At 41.1% G+C, this 19,460-nt stretch overlaps 2 protein-coding genes and 1 long non-coding RNA gene across 7 annotated transcripts; 1 reads left to right on the plus strand and 2 right to left on the minus strand.

Annotated features, from left to right (window-relative positions):
* Positions 1-36: 36 nt before the first annotated feature.
* mief1 (mitochondrial elongation factor 1) lies at positions 37-9,589 on the minus strand. 5 transcript variants are annotated; one of them, XM_032586730.1, is made up of 6 exons: positions 9,491-9,589; positions 7,044-7,361; positions 6,759-6,906; positions 6,465-6,645; positions 5,080-5,351; positions 37-4,093 (listed from the first exon to the last, which is right to left on the minus strand). In XM_032586730.1, exons 3-6 carry the CDS (start codon positions 6,903-6,905, stop codon positions 3,266-3,268), a joined length of 1,428 nt encoding a protein of 475 aa, XP_032442621.1. In that variant the 5' UTR covers position 6,906; positions 7,044-7,361; positions 9,491-9,589; the 3' UTR covers positions 37-3,265. The 5 variants fall into 5 exon arrangements, with proteins under 5 accessions (XP_032442621.1, XP_032442622.1, XP_032442620.1 ...); XM_032586731.1 differs by having other exon boundaries at positions 6,759-6,909; XM_032586729.1 differs by having other exon boundaries at positions 6,759-6,928.
* Positions 9,590-9,599: 10 nt separating this feature from the next.
* Positions 9,600-17,979, plus strand: LOC116735113 (uncharacterized). The gene is made up of 2 exons (XR_004342333.1): positions 9,600-9,688; positions 17,765-17,979. It is a non-coding gene; the product is annotated as an uncharacterized LOC116735113 (long non-coding RNA).
* LOC116735112 (uncharacterized) lies at positions 10,402-17,864 on the minus strand. The gene is made up of 4 exons (XM_032586736.1): positions 17,782-17,864; positions 15,814-16,276; positions 15,294-15,695; positions 10,402-14,984 (listed from the first exon to the last, which is right to left on the minus strand). The coding sequence occupies exons 2-4, from the start codon at positions 16,255-16,257 to the stop codon at positions 11,097-11,099; spliced, it is 4,734 nt and encodes a 1,577-aa protein (XP_032442627.1). The 5' UTR covers positions 16,258-16,276; positions 17,782-17,864; the 3' UTR covers positions 10,402-11,096.
* Positions 17,980-19,460: the final 1,481 nt, after the last annotated feature.

Raw genomic sequence — 19,460 nt, forward strand, 5'->3', positions numbered from 1 at the left:
TTCAAATCATGTCCTTACAAAAACGCAGAGACAGTCTACGATCATCTCAACATTTATTGAAGTATGCAAAGTGCTGCAATGTTTAAAAATAACTCATGGGTTTCGGGGTTACATGCATCACAGCATATGGCTTCCCTCCACTCAGAAGAAGCGACCAGTTTTGGGTTTTATTTTCGGCCCGGTGACGCCTGACTTTAGCACAGTAGTAATGTACAGCATAAATTAATATGCAAAAGAAGACTCATCATATGCACAGAAAACTCTACACTCTGACCAAAGCACTTAATGATGCACAGATATGTACCTTTCTTTGTTGTTCTGCATCAGTGAAAATAAATATTCAGCTCTTTTTTTTTTTTTTTTTTTTTGGTTACAAATGTTTAATAAATACAAAAATATTCACTTGGTTTCTTTTGTCATGATTAAATAAATCGATCAATGTACACGATATGAACAAGATTACATGTGTGGGGATGTTTCCACTTTATTCTAAGGCTAGGAGTGAAAACAAAACGACTCTAGATGTGACTAACTCTCTACTTTAGTCTGGCAGCTGTTCCTACTCGTCCACACTTTAATTTGGAATAAACCTTTATATTCTGGATTTACCCGAGAGCTTAAACACTGATTTCTGAGCAAGTGAACACAATCTTTGGCTAAAAAAAACAAAAGGAAAGCTGCCTTGCAAAAGTATTAATACTCCAACATTTTCCTATGACTAATACTGCGCTGCACGCCCACCCCATCTCTTATCGGTGGCAGCAGCATGCTGTGGGGACAGAGGAGTTCAATGCAGGTCAATTCTGGAAGAGAACCAGTTAGCAGCTGCACTGACCTGAGATCAGGTTGGAGGTTCACCTTCCAGCTGCCAGAGCGACAGTGGAATGCTGTAGCTCAAAGGGTGTTCATGAGCATCAATGGCCTAGTCAAAGTCCAGACCGAAATAAGATTATCTGTGTCAAATCTGAATGTTACCCAGATGCCCTCCATCCATTCTGAGTGAGCTTAAGATGTTTTGCAAAGACAATTGACACAAATTTCCAAAGCTGACAGCTGCATTAACATTTTCCTACTATGGTAGAAAACAAATATGTAACTTTTCTCCAATTTGTGCATCAGGGTTCCAATGCAGTCGTTAGAAGTGTGGCATAAAGCATAATAGGGCATTGAAAGGTAAGTTTATTAATCCATTAAAAAACAGAAACTTTTCTGAGAAAATGGGGTTAAAATGGACTTTTGGCTTTCATTTGCAACCTAAAAACAGAACTCACTGAAAATAATTCAACTCAACTTTTTGAACTTTTGGACCTTCTTAAAACTTATGACACAAAAGTGTCTCGAATTGGTCCAATTAAGATGCTAGAGATAGTTCTGACACTAACTTCTTTTATTCTCACCAAATAAAGTCGTAAAAGATCACAAGCTGTGACTCATGACTATGAGAATTCGAAAGGTCCGTCTCTGTTTGTCAAGACGCAAAATCGTAGCAAAAAAAAAAAAAGCCAACATGGAAAAAATACAAACGCCAACCAAGTTCAAATGTCTGTGCTCAAATGTTGAAAATGGAAACATTTTGAAAATTTTGGGAAGGGAAAATTTGCCAGAACCCTGTAAAAGCAAACAAACTTGACAGCCACATATGTTCGGTTCCACTTCAGATCCTGCAGCGTTAAATCAACAAACCGTAGAGTTCAAGAAGCATGAGTACTTTAGCGAGACGCTGTACCTGCAGGCCTGTGTTAAGATCCTGATCGTGACCTAAGATTAGCACCTGGAAACTATTGTTCAACACAAAGATCAGACAGGCAGAAGCAGCTTACAGACTATAGGTTAATAATGGATCCCTCCTGGTCCTTTTAGCCTTAGCGACACAGACCTGCACCGTAATCCAATCTAATGTCTGGCTGCTCAACACAACACTGCCTGGATCCTTTACGTTAATCTGCATTTACACACACACCTACAGGCATCAGAATGAACAAAGTGCTCAAACTGAAACTGGAGAACCTGCTGAGCCTGTCTGGTCATTTTTTATGGGTTCTCTTATATTTGCTACATAGATTTAGGCTCCATCTGGGTAACGCAGGGTCTACATCTGAATGAACCAGACAGGGTTAAAATATTTTCTGATAATTTGTGTCCACATTCAAGCAATTAGAGAATACAATTCCTTTTTACTCCAACAAACAAAGAGCAGCTTTCTATTGTATCCTCACCGGCAACAAATCGGGCATTTCCTGCTCGTCCTGTTTCACCTCCTCTTAGAATCTCAACTAAACTTTTACCACCCTCTACATTGCGCTGGAACCGCGACGTTCAAAACATCGTTTTTGCACAAAAGTCACAACAATTGAACCTTTTTCCACATTTTGTCACAAGTGAGCACCTGAGGGAGAACAAATGTTTTAGCCAGCAGTTGAAGCGGTTTGGCATAAACGAGGTCAGCCATCTTTGTTTTGATGCCACTAAAAAAATAATTCATCTTCTTTTAGTAGATTAAATTATAAACAGGTCTGAGTCTATTTTACTCATGCACTGGATTTTATTTGAAGATTTTAGAGTAAGTGGGGCTGAAAACAAATGCAAGCCACACTTTTCAGATCATGAGCCACCTCGTTTGGGTCTATAACAAATTTTACTTAAACAGATTCAAGTTTATGGTTGTAAGCTGACAAAACGTGAAATAAAAATTCAAGTGGTGTGAATACTTTTGCAAGGTACTGTAGTGTGAAATATGTGAATCAGCCACTGAATTAATGAAATTTAAATATGCTGAAATTTGATTCTTACATCTTTTTATTTTTAAGAACGCCGCGTCATTGAGGCTGATCAGGATTTTATTACACATTGGCTTGCCATACAAACACTTAACATTACATTCAGTCCTTTGAAACGAGATTAAAAACAGATTGATAACAATAGCCATAGTAACTGCAAATGGAGGTGCAAGGAGTCCAAATAAAGCTGAATTTGTGCGTTCCTCTTTCTAAACGACAAGAAGGTAAAGACCTCAGAGGCGGTCTGAGTTTAACACAACAGGCTAAACTTCATTAATACAATGGCTTTGAGGAGACTAACACTGTGTCTTGGTTACTCACTGATGTTTTTTTCGAGGTAACTAGAACAAAAAGAGGTGATTTTTTCCCATGCAGGTTCTTTTCTTCTGGAGCCTCATCACGACTGAAGAATATTTGACCCCCATAAATAAAAAAACAACAAAACAAAACTGAGGTTGGCATCTAATTGGTTGCTTGGTGGAATCGTTTTACGGCTCCACAGCAGTTCTCAGCAGCTGCTCTGGATCTGACAGAGCGCAGTAGAGCGTGTACCCCAACTCGTCCACTTCCTGTTCCGTCAGCTCGCAGAACAAGTTAACTTTGGGGTTGAGGGCGCACGGCAACCTCCCGGCCTCTAGGTGTCCCACCAGCGCTCGCAGCAGCTGCAGGAAGCGGTCGGCCAGCGCCTCCCGCGTCCAGTCGCCTTCCTTCTCGCTCAGCAGCAGGATGGCGTTTGTGAGCTGGCTGGAGTTGAGGTGGTGGAGGGCGGGGTTCAGCTTGCACGCCGCCTTCGCCGCCTTGAGGCAGGCGTACCGGCAGCCGCCGTCCTCCTGGTCCAGCGCCCGGAGGCGCGCCGTCTCCGCCACGCGGAAGCTCTGCCGCCACAGGTTCTCGTGGCGCTCGGCGGCGAGCCGGTGTGGCTTGGCGATGAGCGACGTTCCGTCCTCCATCACCAGCAGAGGCAGGAAGTCCACGTACAGCCTGCGGTCCGTCTCGTACTGGACCTCCAGGGTGAGCGTCTCTGAGGGAACCACGGGGCGGATGATGTAGTCGAGGACGCTGCCGATGGCGGGCCAGTTGATGGAGCCGGCGACGAGCTTGTCGAAGACTTCCAGGACCGATTTGGGGGAGAGGTAGCCGCCGACCATGCAGCGGTCCCAGTAGCTGCTGCTGCGAGGGAAATACTCCAGGTTCTCCCTGCGGACGAGCCAGAACCCCGGGATGTTCATGATGGTGTCCTCCCCGGGGATGGACGACCACAGGTTCTTCTCCAACACAAGAGGCACCATCAGCTGGGCGTGGTCGGCCGTCACCACCTACAGGATTGGAACATTTTCATTCAAAATCCCAGATAACTGGAGAGGAACATTTGTATTTGTTTCCCATTGCATGATCCGTACCGTTGGCTAGTTTGTGCAGGCGCTGAAGAAAAAAATACTTCTGGATTATTCTTAAACTATACATTGAGAGAATGTGGCATATCTACAAGTAAATACTACTTTTGAGAAGACCTATTTTCCTAGATACTGTAATCTCTTAATGAATACTAATTGGCATAATTTTGTTTAGTGTAATGGTTGAAGGTGTATTAAGGCCACTGTAGATAGAGAAAAGAGAATTTTCTCTATAAACCTCAGAAGTTTTTAGATTAATCTTGGAAATATTTGACTTTGAAAACCTGAAAATTTGAGCGAAAAAGAAACAGAAATTTTGAAATTAATCTCTTAAACTTTGAAATTCAAAACATTTCAACTTTTGAAACCCAGAATATTTCAGGGGTTTTTTCTAGAAAATTTCTAATAATCTCAAATTTCTTGAGTTTTTTTAGCAGAAATGTACGAATTTTTTATTTCAGGACTGTTAGCTACTTGCGCCGTCAACGTGTCCTCTGGTGGACTCACCACAGACAAATAAAAAAAAAGAAAGACCTACTTTTACAATGATCACATCTTTTACGAGATCAACTAAAGGCATTATCAGACTGTACAAGACTATATCCAATGTGTTTGTGAGGAACACAAACTTATTACTCCATCATTCCACAAAGGCACATATACGTACTTGATTTTATTTTATTTTTTTCAGAAGCAGCCTAGCAAAATATGGTTAAAGCATTTTTGTCTTTATTTCTTCTTATTCTCTTGAAATCATTCAATCATACTATTTTTACAATTACAAAGACAAACAAAAAGAAAAAAGAACTAAAATACGCTTTCTGGAAGTGTTCGTTTCAACACACTCGCAAATTAGCCGATGGTACGGGCCGCGCTTCCGGAACCGGTCGAGCAGCGACGGCGCTCACCTGCAGGTCGTCATAGAGACTGCCGCTGAGGTACATTTCTCTGAGCGGCATGTCCGGCAGCTTGGCGTGAAGGAAGACCCGGAGCTCGGCGCAGATGTCCAGCGCCGCCCTCCTGGCCGTGGCCTGCTCCTCGGCGGGGATGTTGACCCTGGTCTGGTAGAAGTCCCACAGACGCTCCTGCAGGGAGAGGCGCATGCGGGCCTGCATCAGGCTGGACTGGGTGGCGCCGCTTCCTCCCACCGCGGAGCGACCTGCGGCTCTGCGCAGGCAGTCTGAGGAGACGACGGAGACGCTTTTGTTAAGAATGCAGCAGAACTTTGAGAGAGGAAGAGGGAAACAAACTTCAAAGCCGAGGGACGGATGCTGTTCTTTGCAAACGTCATCAAATCCCTTAAACAAATGTAAGGTTTTTAATAAATAATCTAAACTTTCTGACAGTGCGACCAACTGCCTCTGGACTTCAATTAGTGAATAATAATGAACTTAATCCATTAATGAAATAATCATCAACTAATTTGGTAATCAATTAATGTAAAGTACAAACACAAAAAAGAAGCAATATGCTGAAAGAAAAACATAATCAAAGCAGTAATTAAACCGAAACTGTGCAAAAAAGATTTTCAAGTATTTTTTAAAGTGCGGATGCATCCTTTGCAACAAAAGATTAAGTGTTTACTAAACAAATCCAGTTTTTGCATTTTAGACACTAAAATACATTTTCTAATTTAAAAAAAGAATTTAATTATTTCTCTATTTGCATATTTTAATGTATTTCTAATTGTATGTTATAAAGGATTAGGTGGTTAACTGAATTTTTTTGGGCCATCCAATTAATTGTCAGAATAATTGATATATTAATTGATTAGTAAAATAATTGTTAGTTGCAGACAGACAGAATCCAACTGAGAATCCGCACACTTGAAAATTTCACAACTACATTCTACATTATGTTGGTCTACCACATAAAGTACATAATAAATACTTTAATGTTTGTTGTTTGGTAACAAAATGGAATAAAGTTCAAAGGGATATGAAGGATTTTGCAAAGCACTACATTTGCGTTATCAAGAGGTGGCAAACAACAACACTAAATCTAAAAGCAATAAATTACTTAGGGTGATTCTATAGGTGGTCTTGTTATCAGGAACCTAAAAACATCAGGAAATCATCGGCTACGGGGAGACAGAAGGTCCAAACCCACTGTAAAGAAAGAGTAACAATCCTCCGAGGAAGCCGTCTGTCGACAGATGAAGAAAGAAAGGACACCTGGCTGATTGTCTTTTTCATAAACTCAAATACTGCGCAACACAGGAAAAAAAACACTAAACACGCACATCTGAAAATAGAACGACGACCTCAGAGTGACAGAAGAATAGCTGCCTCACCTGGTTCAAAAGAGCAAGAGGTCGTGGGCAGAGACTGCAGGGAGCGGCTAACCGTGGACTTCATGTCGTGGTTGAGAACTCGTGGAGATGAGCCCACCCACGCAGGCTCTTCCCAGCTTCTCTTCCCCATCTGCTGCATCTTGGTGGGGCTGGTGGGGGCACTTATGGTCCGGTCATACATCTGCACAAACAACAGAGTCTCAGGTCAAGCCTCCAGGAGGGAAGTTTTCTCCTAAATCATACATATGGAAGTAACCAAAAAAAAGAAAGAGAGACTGGGATAGTCAGACGTACTCTTTTGACAGCGAGGGTTGCGATGCCAAGCATGGCTGCCCCGCCCACCCCCAGAACAAGTTTGGCATTGGAAAGCATGAAGTCGATAGCGGTCCCGATCCCGTTGTCATCTTTTTTCCCCTTGCGGTCCCCGTTCACGCCTGCCATCCTGCTGCCAGAAACACACAAACCTGGTCATAGCAACAGAAATAAGGCAGAAGAAGAAGAAGCCATTGCTCCATTGTCAAGAGGTTATAATACAAAACAGGTTTGGTAATTAAAACAAGCATTCTTTGTTGACACTACCTGACGACCTGTAGATCCTGACGACCTCTTGAGCCCACCACCGGGTGTTTCCTTCCCCTCCCCCCACCCTACATAAGCCCACCCAGCCTGCTGTTGAGAAAGAACTGGCCCCTCTTCAGCGCTTCCTCCTTATCCTCGGGTACGGTCAGGGCCTGGCAGCGCCGAAACTCACGGGCCACGGCCCGGCGGTAATAGTTCCGGTCGGTGTACTGAAGGTGACGCCCTGCGCGGAGCAGCGCCCTGTACAGCTCCAGCACGGCACCGGGGGACCAGCTGCCCATCAGGGAACACACATGGATAGGGTGGTGACCCTAGATGCTGAGTGAAAAGGACAACGATCAGGCTGAGGCAACGCTGACCGTCTAAATGTTGCTCAGAAGTGGAAGAAGAAGAAAAATAATAAAAAATGTCACCCTGAACCAGAGAGGACCAGGAAGTCCTTGTAAGTTTCCTCAGAAAAGTGATTTGGGAATCAAGGAAACTTTTAAAAAGAACATCAGCAAGACCTGAATGTAGCAGGTGCAGTTTTTGCATGAAAACAATAAACGACAATGAAGAAAACAAAATGAAACCTGTTTTAAGTTGCCTGTCGCAATACGCAGTTAATCAATTAATTGCATAATAAATAAATTGAAATTAGCTTGATAATTTACATTTTGATGATTTATATTTTTTGAAGGACAATCTCAGGATTTCCCACCAAAGCATTATAAGCCTGGCGGGCCACCAGGCTTTACTTACCTCCCCACCAGGCTAAGCGTTGTTGGCTTATTTTAAATTATTTTTTTTAATATACACCAGTGACATTAAGAGTAAAGACTGATTAAGCTCGGTTTATAAAACATAAGTAATCTTTAGCAGACATTTATCTTGTTAAACAGATAACTGCATTTGATTATACACAACCTACATAAAGACGACTTCTGTATTGTTTTTGATGTTTTCTTTCCAAAATTTCTTGTCAACGTTCAACATTTTTTAACACAAAAACACGGTGGGGAGACAGGTGGACCCTACCACCAGGCCCAGCTAGACTTCTGGGGGAAATCCTGCATTTTATTTATGGTTTCGGTTGTTGCGTTCTATTTTGTATATTTATGATATCTTCCAGTTTCAGTCTTAACTGTTCTGTCCAAAGTTAAAGTTTGTTGGCCTTTGAGATTATTATTCTATTATCAATACATTACTTGAAAACGGTCTCAAAAAGAACAACATAATAAAAAGGGACAATTTATAGTCCAGAAAAATATGTAATTTTCCCAGGTCTACCTGCAGACAAATCAATGAAAAGCTTGGAGACTACTGTCAATCCTCGCACGATGAGATCAAAATAAAAGTCTTTGGATGTCATGATGCGCAAATAGTTTGGAAAAGGAATTAAAAAACAACATTAAAAACAAAGAACTTTGGAGGTGGGACTGTTCAGTGTAAGCTACTGGCAGATTTATTGTCAGAAAAATGGACATTTCTGATATAAATCAAAGGATGAGACAAGTGTGGACTTTTTCAACCAGACAGCAATCCTGAACATACAACAACATAAACCTGCGGGAATGACCCACTCATTCGCCTGATTTTAATCCAATTGAAAATCTATTTAAGAGCTGAAGATCACAGTTCAAAGACAATGCCTCATCCTTCAACTTCTGCAGCTAGTTGGGGCGTCATCACAAATGAACTCGACTAGTTTATTTATACAGGAGATGCTTTTAACCTATCATCAACAAAACAAGCTACTTCTACTCCCTTTAATATCACACATAACCATTTTTAATACACATTTGTTGGTGTAACAATAGCTTGAAATGGAAGTATATTTACTAAGAAAAACATTAGAACATTCAATAAACATTCATAAAGTACGGTATTCTGCTTCTTAGCTCACAAAACAAACAAATTAGCCATACTGAATCAATACGTATGCATTAACTTCTCTGAATATACAAAGGTAAACGAATCAACCTGTTTTCATGAAAGGTGAAGTTTAGGAATAACTTTCTACAAAAAAATAAATTAAAAGTTATGAAGCTCTCAATTCACCATACAAGCATATCCACATGCTCCTTCTTCGGGTTTGTTCATCTTCAACTAGTTGCAAAACATGCATGGCCGCCCGGACGTTGGAAACCATTTTATCGCAACCCGTTCTTGTCCTTCGTTACCCCAGCTTTGTTTTGGTCCCTCCCTGAAGCTGAAACACCGATATTCGCCGAGTAAATCTCCCGGTGGCATTAGGGAGAGTAGAAAATGGCTGGGCTGGTCTGGTCCACCAGAAAGTCACACACCTCCCTCACTAGCTTATTAGCTTACCTCGGTAAGCAGCCGTGCGGCGCTGACCTTAGTTTAAGCCCGGTTTAAAGACACGTCGCGTTCAGTACGAGACCGAAACGACGTCTAATAGCAGCGACACGACAATACAGCAAATAAAAAAACACAAGTCAACCTACGTTTCAGAAAATAGGAGTCAGAAAGGTGTCTTCAGGAGGAGGCTGGTGTCTCTTTTAGCTGGGGGTCACATACGGTGGTGACAACAGGAAGTACGTCAGTACAGAACTACTGCATCCGGTTTACATGTCACTTGTTTTATGTTAAAAAAAAAAGTGTCTCGCAGCTATGCTTTATTGCCCATAAAGCAATCAACACAGGTCGTAACATTTTCTTTTTCTTTTTTGTATGTTCTTAGTTAATTATTGTATTTTATTTAACAACTAAACACTGATTTTATATTATGTCACTTTTTGTACCGTTTATTGATCAAATCTTCTTGATTATTCTTAAATGTCCCCTGCTTACAGTTGCTCATGACTGGTTTTTAATATGCCTTTTCAATTTAGTAAATTACCCTATTTCAATCAACAAAAAAAACCCCTAAACTATACTATACTGTACTATACTATACTATACTATACTATACTATACTATACTATACTATACTATACTATATGTCTTACGTTTTGTTGTGTTACAACCACAATTATTAACGTATTTTTATTGGAATTTTATATAATAGACCAAAGCAAAATATCACACAATTGTGGCATGGGAGCATAAGAATACATGATTATTTTTATTTATTTATTTATTTTTACAAAAAAATCTGAACAGTAGGATGTGCACTTGCTTTCAGCATCCCTGGTTAAAAAAGAAAAAGCAACAACTTCGTAGGACTATGTGTCAGTGTTCAATTCTCAAGTGTTTTGCCATCTCTTTAATCCTTTCTTCCAGTTGTGCTCTGCATTCAGCGTCTTACTCAGACATAAGTAACATTTCAATAGAATAAAACATCAAAATGGTCATAATTGTGCTGTTAACCTGTGTAATTTCAGTCAGTTTTGCAAGTCAGTACAGATATGCAGAAAACTGTTGCAAAGGCAAGAATTTTATTCTACCATGAAACAATAAAATTTTACACTGGCGAAAGCTAGTACAAAATGATTTCAAAACAAAATGTACTTTCTTTTTTTTGAGAAAATGCCAAGACATATCTCCAAGTTATTCAGATTGCTGACAAATATATATTTGCTACAATGATACATAATTCAAATAACAATCATTTGCATAAAAAGGCAAGCTGCAGAAAAGACAAAAATATGAGTATGAAACCGGTTTACATGACAGACAACAATAATGATTTTTGAACACAGCCAAAACAAACAATTTTTCATATCCTTGATTTTGAAAACTGTTACTGTGTTTTGTATTATCTGTCCTAACATAATGCGATGAAAGCAGATTATAAGTAAATTTGTGTTTTATTTAATTGACACTTTAATGATAAGAAAAACAACTCAATCTGGTGTAACTTCTCTACGTTATAAAAGTTGGATCCAGTGTATTATTGAGTTCTAAAAATATTTGCAAGCTTCAATAATCAGGATAAAAGGCTACAGAACATCTTTAGAAGCTGAAGAATAGAAATTTGGATCGAAGTTACAAATAATGCATCCCTGATGTATTTGCGAGCCCTTGAATCTACACTGTATGCTGTAGTTTGGACCAGTTACCACAAATATATTACATCTGTTGGCCTGATTGTCTGCAGTAATTGTATGATCAGGGCATGTACTTTATTCCTTTCATCCTTGGTATAATATGCAGATCTCTAACGTCATCATGCTGAAGCAGCCAACACAAATAGCGCTCTGTCCCCATGCCCCATCCACTGGTGAGGAGAGGTTTCACTTTGCGCATGCTAATGTACCATTTGTAAGACTCTTCTGGTACTGCATGGTGCCTGAGAGCTTCTCGTACCACCTCAGGGGTGGGGTGGCGTTCACCAAGACCAACAGTCTCACCAAGCCCCAGCAAAAGGTCTGCTGCTTTGGCTTTGGACCGTCCTGTGCCCTCCATGTATGCCTGGTAGAAGGGAACGCCCAGGTGGTCCATCTCAGTTAGCCATACAGCACCACCAAATTTCTCTATTAAAACGTGCTCTCCTTTGCGAGTTAGCTTCCTACCAAAGAGGGGTTGGCCATCTTGCACCCACTCTAAGCAGTCTACAGAGGGCATCATGGAAATGGCTTGAGCCAGGGGGATTCTCGGAAGAGCAGTTTTTCCTTCCATTTTGCTCAGGATTTCTGTCACGTGTGCTAAGGTTCCAGCAGAGTTCTGGATTATGTCAGAGTGATTTTTTAACATAGACTTAGTGAGGTGAACCAAGTATCCCTCTGCAATGGAAATGGCATTGTCCATGTCCCCTACCAATTCACACTCTACATGGTAGAACTGATTCAAGTGTGTGGTGTCTGGATCTTCCCCTCTAAAGCTTGGAGATATGTAGTAGGTTCCGGGTAGGTTCTCCTGAAAGCGAAGGAAGTATTCAAGAACAAACTGCATTGAGTCAGCCAGGTACACATCTTGACCAAGCAGACTTACAGACACTGGCTCTGAGTCGGATCCCAGCCCCATTGGTGAAGATATGGTGTCTGTGGTGAGAGGGGTCAGAGCATAAGAGTACTGACAGGAATTGTGGAAATATTCCACTGTGCTGTGGAACAAAGTGTTTTGAATTTGGAACAAGTTGCGATACCACTGGCTTTTCATGGCCAGAGTGGAGTGAAGTTGAGGATCTTTCCATGAATTAGGAGGTCTGCACTGGGTGATTTTCAAGTGTGTGTTTTTGAGAGATTCAGCACCAGCTGGTGGGCCATCCAAGGATGACACAAATCCAGGATAGGTTTGGAAGAATTCTGGTTGTAGCTCAGCAGCTTTTGTCCCATTTGGTGAAGGTAGCAGAGGCACCAGCTTGACATGAGCATGGTCGATCTCAAACCCCTCAAAGATCATTGCAATGCTTGAAGCCTTCATTCCTTCCTGCAGCAGTTGAGCAACTTTATATGTGGCCAAGAGGAGAGTTTTGTAGTCTGGATTGTCTAGACTGAAAATGTCACTGGACAGAGGCTTGCGTGGTACCACAACAGTTAGACCGGGTCTATTTGGGTATGGTGTAAGAAAAGCAACATGCTCACTGTCTTCCCACACTCTCCATTGTTGCTGTTCTCCCCGTACAATCCGGCTAAACAGGTTATCACTGGAAGGGTCACCAAAGTAATCAAAGCAAAATGGTGCATTAGGTGTAGGCAGTGCATTTCTGATTTTGGCTTGAACTTGAGTCAGTGCCTCATCATTCCAGCGTGGGCCACTTTTTGAGTTACAGAAGCCTGTATCATAACTGTGGAACTCCTCTTCTTTGGCAAGATGAGGTTGCCACTTTGGTTCTAATCCATAAAGTGGCAGTAATCTAATTTGTGCTGGTTTATCAGGTATTGGATTAAAAATCAAGGCACAACGTTGTACTCCCAGTCGCTCACATAGCAAGTTTGATACTGTTTTTGCACCTTGTAACATAGTTACAAAGTCAGGTGTGGGCAACTGAAAGATACTGTTAGTCCCACTCAGAGTTTTTCTAGCCAGAATGGTTGACCCAGGAGTCCAAGGGTTTGGGTTCAGGTAAGCAACCAGCTCTTCTGTTTCCCAGATCACATTGATGTAGTTCTTCATCGGCTTGAGAACTTCTACCCTGGAAATGCCACCACTAATTGAGGCCACAAACATCACACCAGCATTTGTTTCAATGACAGCATCACCCTTTTTGTCCACAGCAATGATACCAGCACACACATCTTTCAGATTTTGGGCTATCACTTCTTTGCAGGCCTGTCTAAGGCTATAGCCTTTGTTGTGGTATAGACTGGCTATTTTCTCTGCCACACTGCTCCTTAAAAAGACATCTCCGTCTCCAGAACAAGTAATTGCTACCTTGTCATCTGCATATATCCCTGCTCCTACTACTGCAGTATCCCCTACTCGTCCTTTTAATTTTCCCACCAACCCACCTGTTGAGGTAGCAGCTGCCAATGTGTTCCAACGATCAAAGGCCACAGCTCCAACTGTCTGAGGGTGGTTGTTTTTTGAGGCATTTCCACCACTGATTTTTGCGAGTAACTCTTTGTGACGTATATCAGTGTAAAAATACTCTGGCCCAACTGGCTTCTCTTTGTCCTTCAGGCCTTGCAGAAACTCTTCAGCTCCTTCCCCAACAATCAGTGCATGTGAGCTCTTCTCCATTACCCATCTGGCTGCTTTGATAGGGTTTTTTACACTTTTCACACAAGCAACAGATCCTGATCTCATTTGACTTCCATCTACAATGGTGGCTTCCAGTTCATTTTTGCCATCTTTGTTGAAAACTGAACCTCTACCTGCGTTAAACAAAAAGCAGTCTTCCAAAGCTTCCACAGACCTCTGAACAGCATCCAGACTACTGCCACCTTGTTCAAGAATTTGGGCCCCAAGGGTTAAAGCTGTTTGCAGTGCAAACTCAATCATCTCTGTCACTTTGCTGTTCAGCATACTCTCCTCTCCAGCACCACCATGAATCACAAGAATGTAGTCAGAGCTCATGCCAGATACAGGGTCAATAGCACCTTTGCCCTTTTCTACATTCTCTTGGCATTGAAGCATCTGCTCTGTTTTTTGTTGTTTGAACAGGCAATCTAGTGCCCCCATTTGGCTCATGATGGCATACCTAACAGCTAAAAGCATCAACAACTTCAAGCTGATCTTGAAGTTTTCTTGAAGCTTCTTCAGAGCAACAGCAAATGTCCCCTTTCCATTCAGCACAAGTCGCACCTTATCATTCTTTCCAAGGTAGGTTACAGCAAGTTGGTCTTGTGCATAAGCATTCCCTACTCCACACTCTACACCTTCCATCATGTCAGAACCTGTAAGGTATACAGATGGACAACCAAAGGGATCCAGGAATTTCCTTAATGGATTGTCAGATGGTAAAGACCGGCGCAGAGCAGCCAGGTGTGGACCAACACCTTGGCCAGTTTTGGTGCTTCGGATAAGGCTCTTGTGCTCTAAAAAAGCAAAATGGAACAGCTGCAGTAAGTCTTTAGTGTAGTGGATGGTGTTATCAGGACGGATGCGAGATCCCAAGGTATTAACTAACTTCCGGGAGTGCATTGTGAGAGAGTACGTGGGATCACAACGACCATGTTTGTAGTGCCGCATATGTGTAGGTGTGACAAGCATATGTTTGGCAGCAGACTCCCCAAGAGTCTGCCAAAGGGAGAGCTGCAAAGAGAAGTTGACCCAAGCATCATACAAGCCCCTCTGCCCTCTAAAAGTAGAAAACACATCAGGATATGAGGGTAGATCAAAAGTGAGAACTAGATTGTCTGTTGTCAATACAGGGTTCTGTTGGAGGTTCCCTTCAAAGGGGAACACTAGGGCTTTTGGACATGCAGAATGAACAGTGTCTGTTGTCTCAGGCTTGGTCATGTCTTCTAAGTCATTATTGACAAGGTTTAAATCAACAGTCTCAGACAGATGGTATACACGTTCAGTCACAAGAGAAGCTACCATTCCATCCACCGCGCTGTGTTCGAACACCATCCCAGCCGTGCTGTCTTTGAACACAACAAGGTTCAGGACCTGCAAAAAAAAAAAAAAAAAAAAAGCCTGAAAAATTGTATTGGTTTCTTCCTGAAATTTCAGCCATCTCTTAAAATTTTAAAAGTTTTAAACATAAAAGTACAAAATCCTGTTTGTTGTAACTCAATACTGTTTAAATTTAAAATAAATTAAGCTAATTTGTGTTCTTTATTTGATTTTAGAAATTCTCTGCAGACTTGCGTAATTTGTTTTATGTACAGTGAAACTACGGAAGTCCTTAATTATTCTTCCTATTCACTATTCACACATATTTTTCTGTCAAATCGTTAAAAACCAGTTTAGATATACCTTGTCATAATGTCTCAGACATGGAGTGTCTCCTCCTCCTCCCAGCCTCACTGCATTGAGGACGTCAGCCATTTCAGAGGGGGCGTCACTATCTTCCAGACAGAGTGTAAGGACGGCGCTCTCCATGAGCTCGAGTGATTTTTGCACATCACCTCCTTGCTTGAGAATCTCTTCTCTGAGGGAAGCCCAGGACTTGCGCTCCAGAGTTGAGAGGCTGCAGATGAGAGAGGGATCTTTCTGTTCCTCAGCTTTGGGCAGATCCATCACCTGGGCCAGTTGCTTGTAGATGTCTGTAAAGGACCGTGCAGAAACTGGTCCACCGGTGCTGGGACGCCAGAGTATGTCAACGGGGAATGCTCCACCGGCACAGGTGATGATGGCATGGAGGCTATCTGGATAGACCTGATGAACAGAGTTTCACAGTATAGTAAGTGAGCGGGAAGCAAATTCAGCATCATCATTGCACAAAATGTTTTTTCAGAAAGGTAAAATGTTTTGACATTTACTGCATTAATCTCACCTTAATTTCATCTCGGCTCTTGCCAGGAATACGGCTGGCGGCGAACACTTCAGACTGCTGAGTGTGTTCCATAGGAACATCGCCCTCCAGTAAAACGGGTTCACTGTACAGCTTTGCTGCTGCCCAGAGCAGAGCAGCTGCCCTCCCAAGCTGAGAGCATCCCTTAACTTTAGATGGAAGAAGAACAACCGGGAGGGCCGTTGAAGTAGGCAGGGGGTCAGCACAAGAAAGCAAACCCCTCTTGAACTGCTCTGTCACCCAGTTCTCCTGGCCTGTTGCAATGGCCTCTAATTTCCTCTGGGCCTCTTCCAGGGCATTCCTCTGCTGTTCCAGGGTGCTTTTGAACTCAAGGTAAAGATCTGGGTTTAGCGTGAGCTGCAGAACACGGCTCACTTCTCGCAGTGTAGCGTCCAACTCTGGAACTGGGTAGTTGAGAAGCGTCATCCTGTTAGAACTGAGGGGGCTTGTCAAAGAAAGACCAAAAGTGACACTGTCAGTGGAGAAAACATCAATGTTTTCAATAACCAATCCAACACAGTTAACTCCAAAAGCTGCTGATCATTTTAGGGAAACGATTGCATTGCAAAATTGCAAAATTATTTATGTAACTTACATGTTTTCAGATTGTACAGGTACAAGTTGTACCTGTATATAGCATCAACAACTTGATGCTGTTGTATTTTATTCATTGTATTTTAATGGGATGTTATAGGTCAAACAAAGAAGTACATAATTATTAAGTGGAAATAACAAAAATAGGAATGTCATTTTGTGGTAAATAGATTTGCATAAATGTTTCACGAAGCATATTTAATTTTCTAAAATTAAATCACACCCAAATGTCACATTTTAGTCATTCCTGTTGAAAAATGCTTCCACCAACCTTTGCTAGGCCTGTTTTTAGTGCTGCAGAGATAAGCTAAGTCTAATTATTAGATATCAATGTCATAAATTCTTCTTTAAGAGGTAAACACCACAGAGTTTTACAACTTTAGGTTGGGAGAATGGAATTAAATTCTTCTCTTGTTTTCCAGAGGTAGCTTTCATTTACAAGCTGTTCCTATTTCTGAAGTATGTGACAGCTCTCACACACACACACACATGCATGCACACACACACACACACGCACGCTCACAATGAACATATATTACACACAGTATGACATACGTTTCTTTCACATGACGTCCAACCGTTCTCACATTAGTGGAGCCAATAAGTCGGTTAGGTTGTTAATGCTTAAAAAAGCACAACACAGCTCTCTTTGTGAGTGAAATTGATGGACATGAATGGAATGCACCCCACCACTGCTGAAGAGAACAGCTCCCTCCGTAATGTCCGGTAACAAGGCCCGTCTGCTCACACGTGAAAGCAGTTACTCCTTTTCTAAAACTACAACTTTCTGGTCGTCAAGGAAACGCGATGGAAATTAGATTTATCTTGATTTGTTCAAATCACCCACACAGTGCCAGCTATCTGCGGTCTGACCAACTTCAGCAGGACTCAGGCTTTCAAAGAAAGCAGGGTTTATGATGCACGCTACCATAAGAAGGAAATGTACTGCAAAGGTGAAATAAACCAACAGAACATTTACAAGGAATGTTACGCACCAATAAAACAATCCCTTTCTGTGTGTGTGTGCTATAATATCCCAACTTTTATCCAAACAAGTCATTAGCAAATAAGGTTTCTCTGACTTGTTTAAGTATATTAGAAAAGCAAACCCTCTACTCCGCAAAAAATAAAATATGTTCACATGAAACTTCGACTGGATGTCAGGATTTGCTATTGCAAAAAAAATAATTAATAAGACAGAAATATGTCCAGGAAAGAAAAATGTATCAGAATGCATAAAAATGGCATAGTCGTTGTAAACTGGGATGTACAGGCAAGGTTATAAACGTCCTGTTAATTTATTTTTTAAAATCTTTTTCTCTTGTTATTGTGATTGCAGAATAAAAATGATCTTACCTCTCTAAAGGACTTTGTCCAAGACTTGGCCAGCTGCTCCAGTGGGAGACCACTCAGTGGGAGGAAAACTCAGAATGGACTGCAAAAACAAGGTTTGGTTTTTTTTTACCATAATGAAGAAGCTGTGACTCCAATTAAGAAACCTTCTCTCCACCTCTCACAGCCCATCTTTCTGAATAAACTTTCATGTTTCGCTTTCTTTGTTTTTTTCTTTTATTTTCCCAAAAATTACAACTGAAGTTAAATATGATACAAAACAAAATAAGACGTAAGAGTAGCTCAGAAGAAATAAAATGAATCTCCCTCGATCATCTCAGATCGAAATCCTTTAGAAAAACTGAGGGTTGAGCTGAAGAAGGAATCTAGAAAAATCTAGAGATAAAAAGAGAAATGGTCAAATTAATAAGAATTTACTCAGATTTTACTTTGAGAATTTTACTCTTAATTCCCCATGCACTAGTAATTTACAGCAAAGGATAAAAAGACATGGTCTGTATCAAAGTCTATAAGTTTCTTCCTTCCTTTAATCCAATTATTTTTTTCTAAAATCTGATATTTTATGCATTAAGCCAAATCATTTGTTTCACTTTGAATAGTATAATTTCCATATTTTACACATATGTGATGATGTGTGTAAAATAATGTGACAGAACTTACTTGTGTCTTTCAGATGATTTGCCCCTCGCTGTTTAGATCTCAAGACGCGCTCCAGGTCCTGAGCATAAATCGGTTGAATAAATGTCAGGCTTCAATAAATACTCATAGCTCCTCTTTGAGATTTCAGTTGATCAGCTTACTCACCTTGGTGTAGTTAGGGTAATGTCATGTGACATAAAAAGTGGTGAAATTCAGTAATTTCTTTTACATGAATGTCTATCGTGGGACTGAGACGTCTTAACAAAAGCAGATGAGATCAACAACTCAGTGTATTTATACTCTGTGACGCCTCAATGAAAGGCTCCCCAAAACAAATCTTTTGCAGGCTTGGATGAAAAAAACCGATTATGTTCTTTTGTTTTTGTTTTCCAGGGGGGAAAAAAGGGATCTCTCTTACTGATTTAACAGTAAATGTCAGGCTAATATCCTCATACCGAAACCTTTTCAGGCGTATACTTCCCTTTTGATAAGATTGACCCCTTACGTGACCCTCCCCAAAACGCTGACATGTCAGACTTTAGTTCTGTGAGGACACCGGTGTCTTCATGACAGGAAAGAGGTTGAACACCCAGCATTTCTTATGAATTTCTTTGTTTCAGTAAAATATCTGGCTGGACAGACCAATAAAACATTTTAATAGGCTTAAGAGATCACCACTAGGGCAGTTGCCCAGGGTGTTATTTGAAAGTGGGCACAGAAGTACCAAACAACTATATATTTTAAATATCTTTTTCAACCAATTAGTGAATCAATCAATCAATCGCATTTTATTTGTATAGCACATTTCAGCAACAAGGCCTTTCAAAGTGCTTTACGTCGTAAAAACACAAAACTACAGTCGTAGAACAATTGAAACGTTACATTTTGTCAAGTGCCATCGTTACACATCAGATTGGTGATTAATGTCTCATTGATTATGTTTCAACAACTCTAAGCAGGCGGGATTTTTAGTCTAGTTTTAAAGAAACTCAGTGTCTTTCACCCTAAAGGAGAACTGAAAAGTGTTTTTAAGCTAGCATCAG

This window comes from Xiphophorus hellerii, chromosome 16, assembly GCF_003331165.1.
Source record: "Xiphophorus hellerii strain 12219 chromosome 16, Xiphophorus_hellerii-4.1, whole genome shotgun sequence".
Classification (NCBI taxonomy): Eukaryota; Metazoa; Chordata; class Actinopteri; order Cyprinodontiformes; family Poeciliidae; genus Xiphophorus; species Xiphophorus hellerii.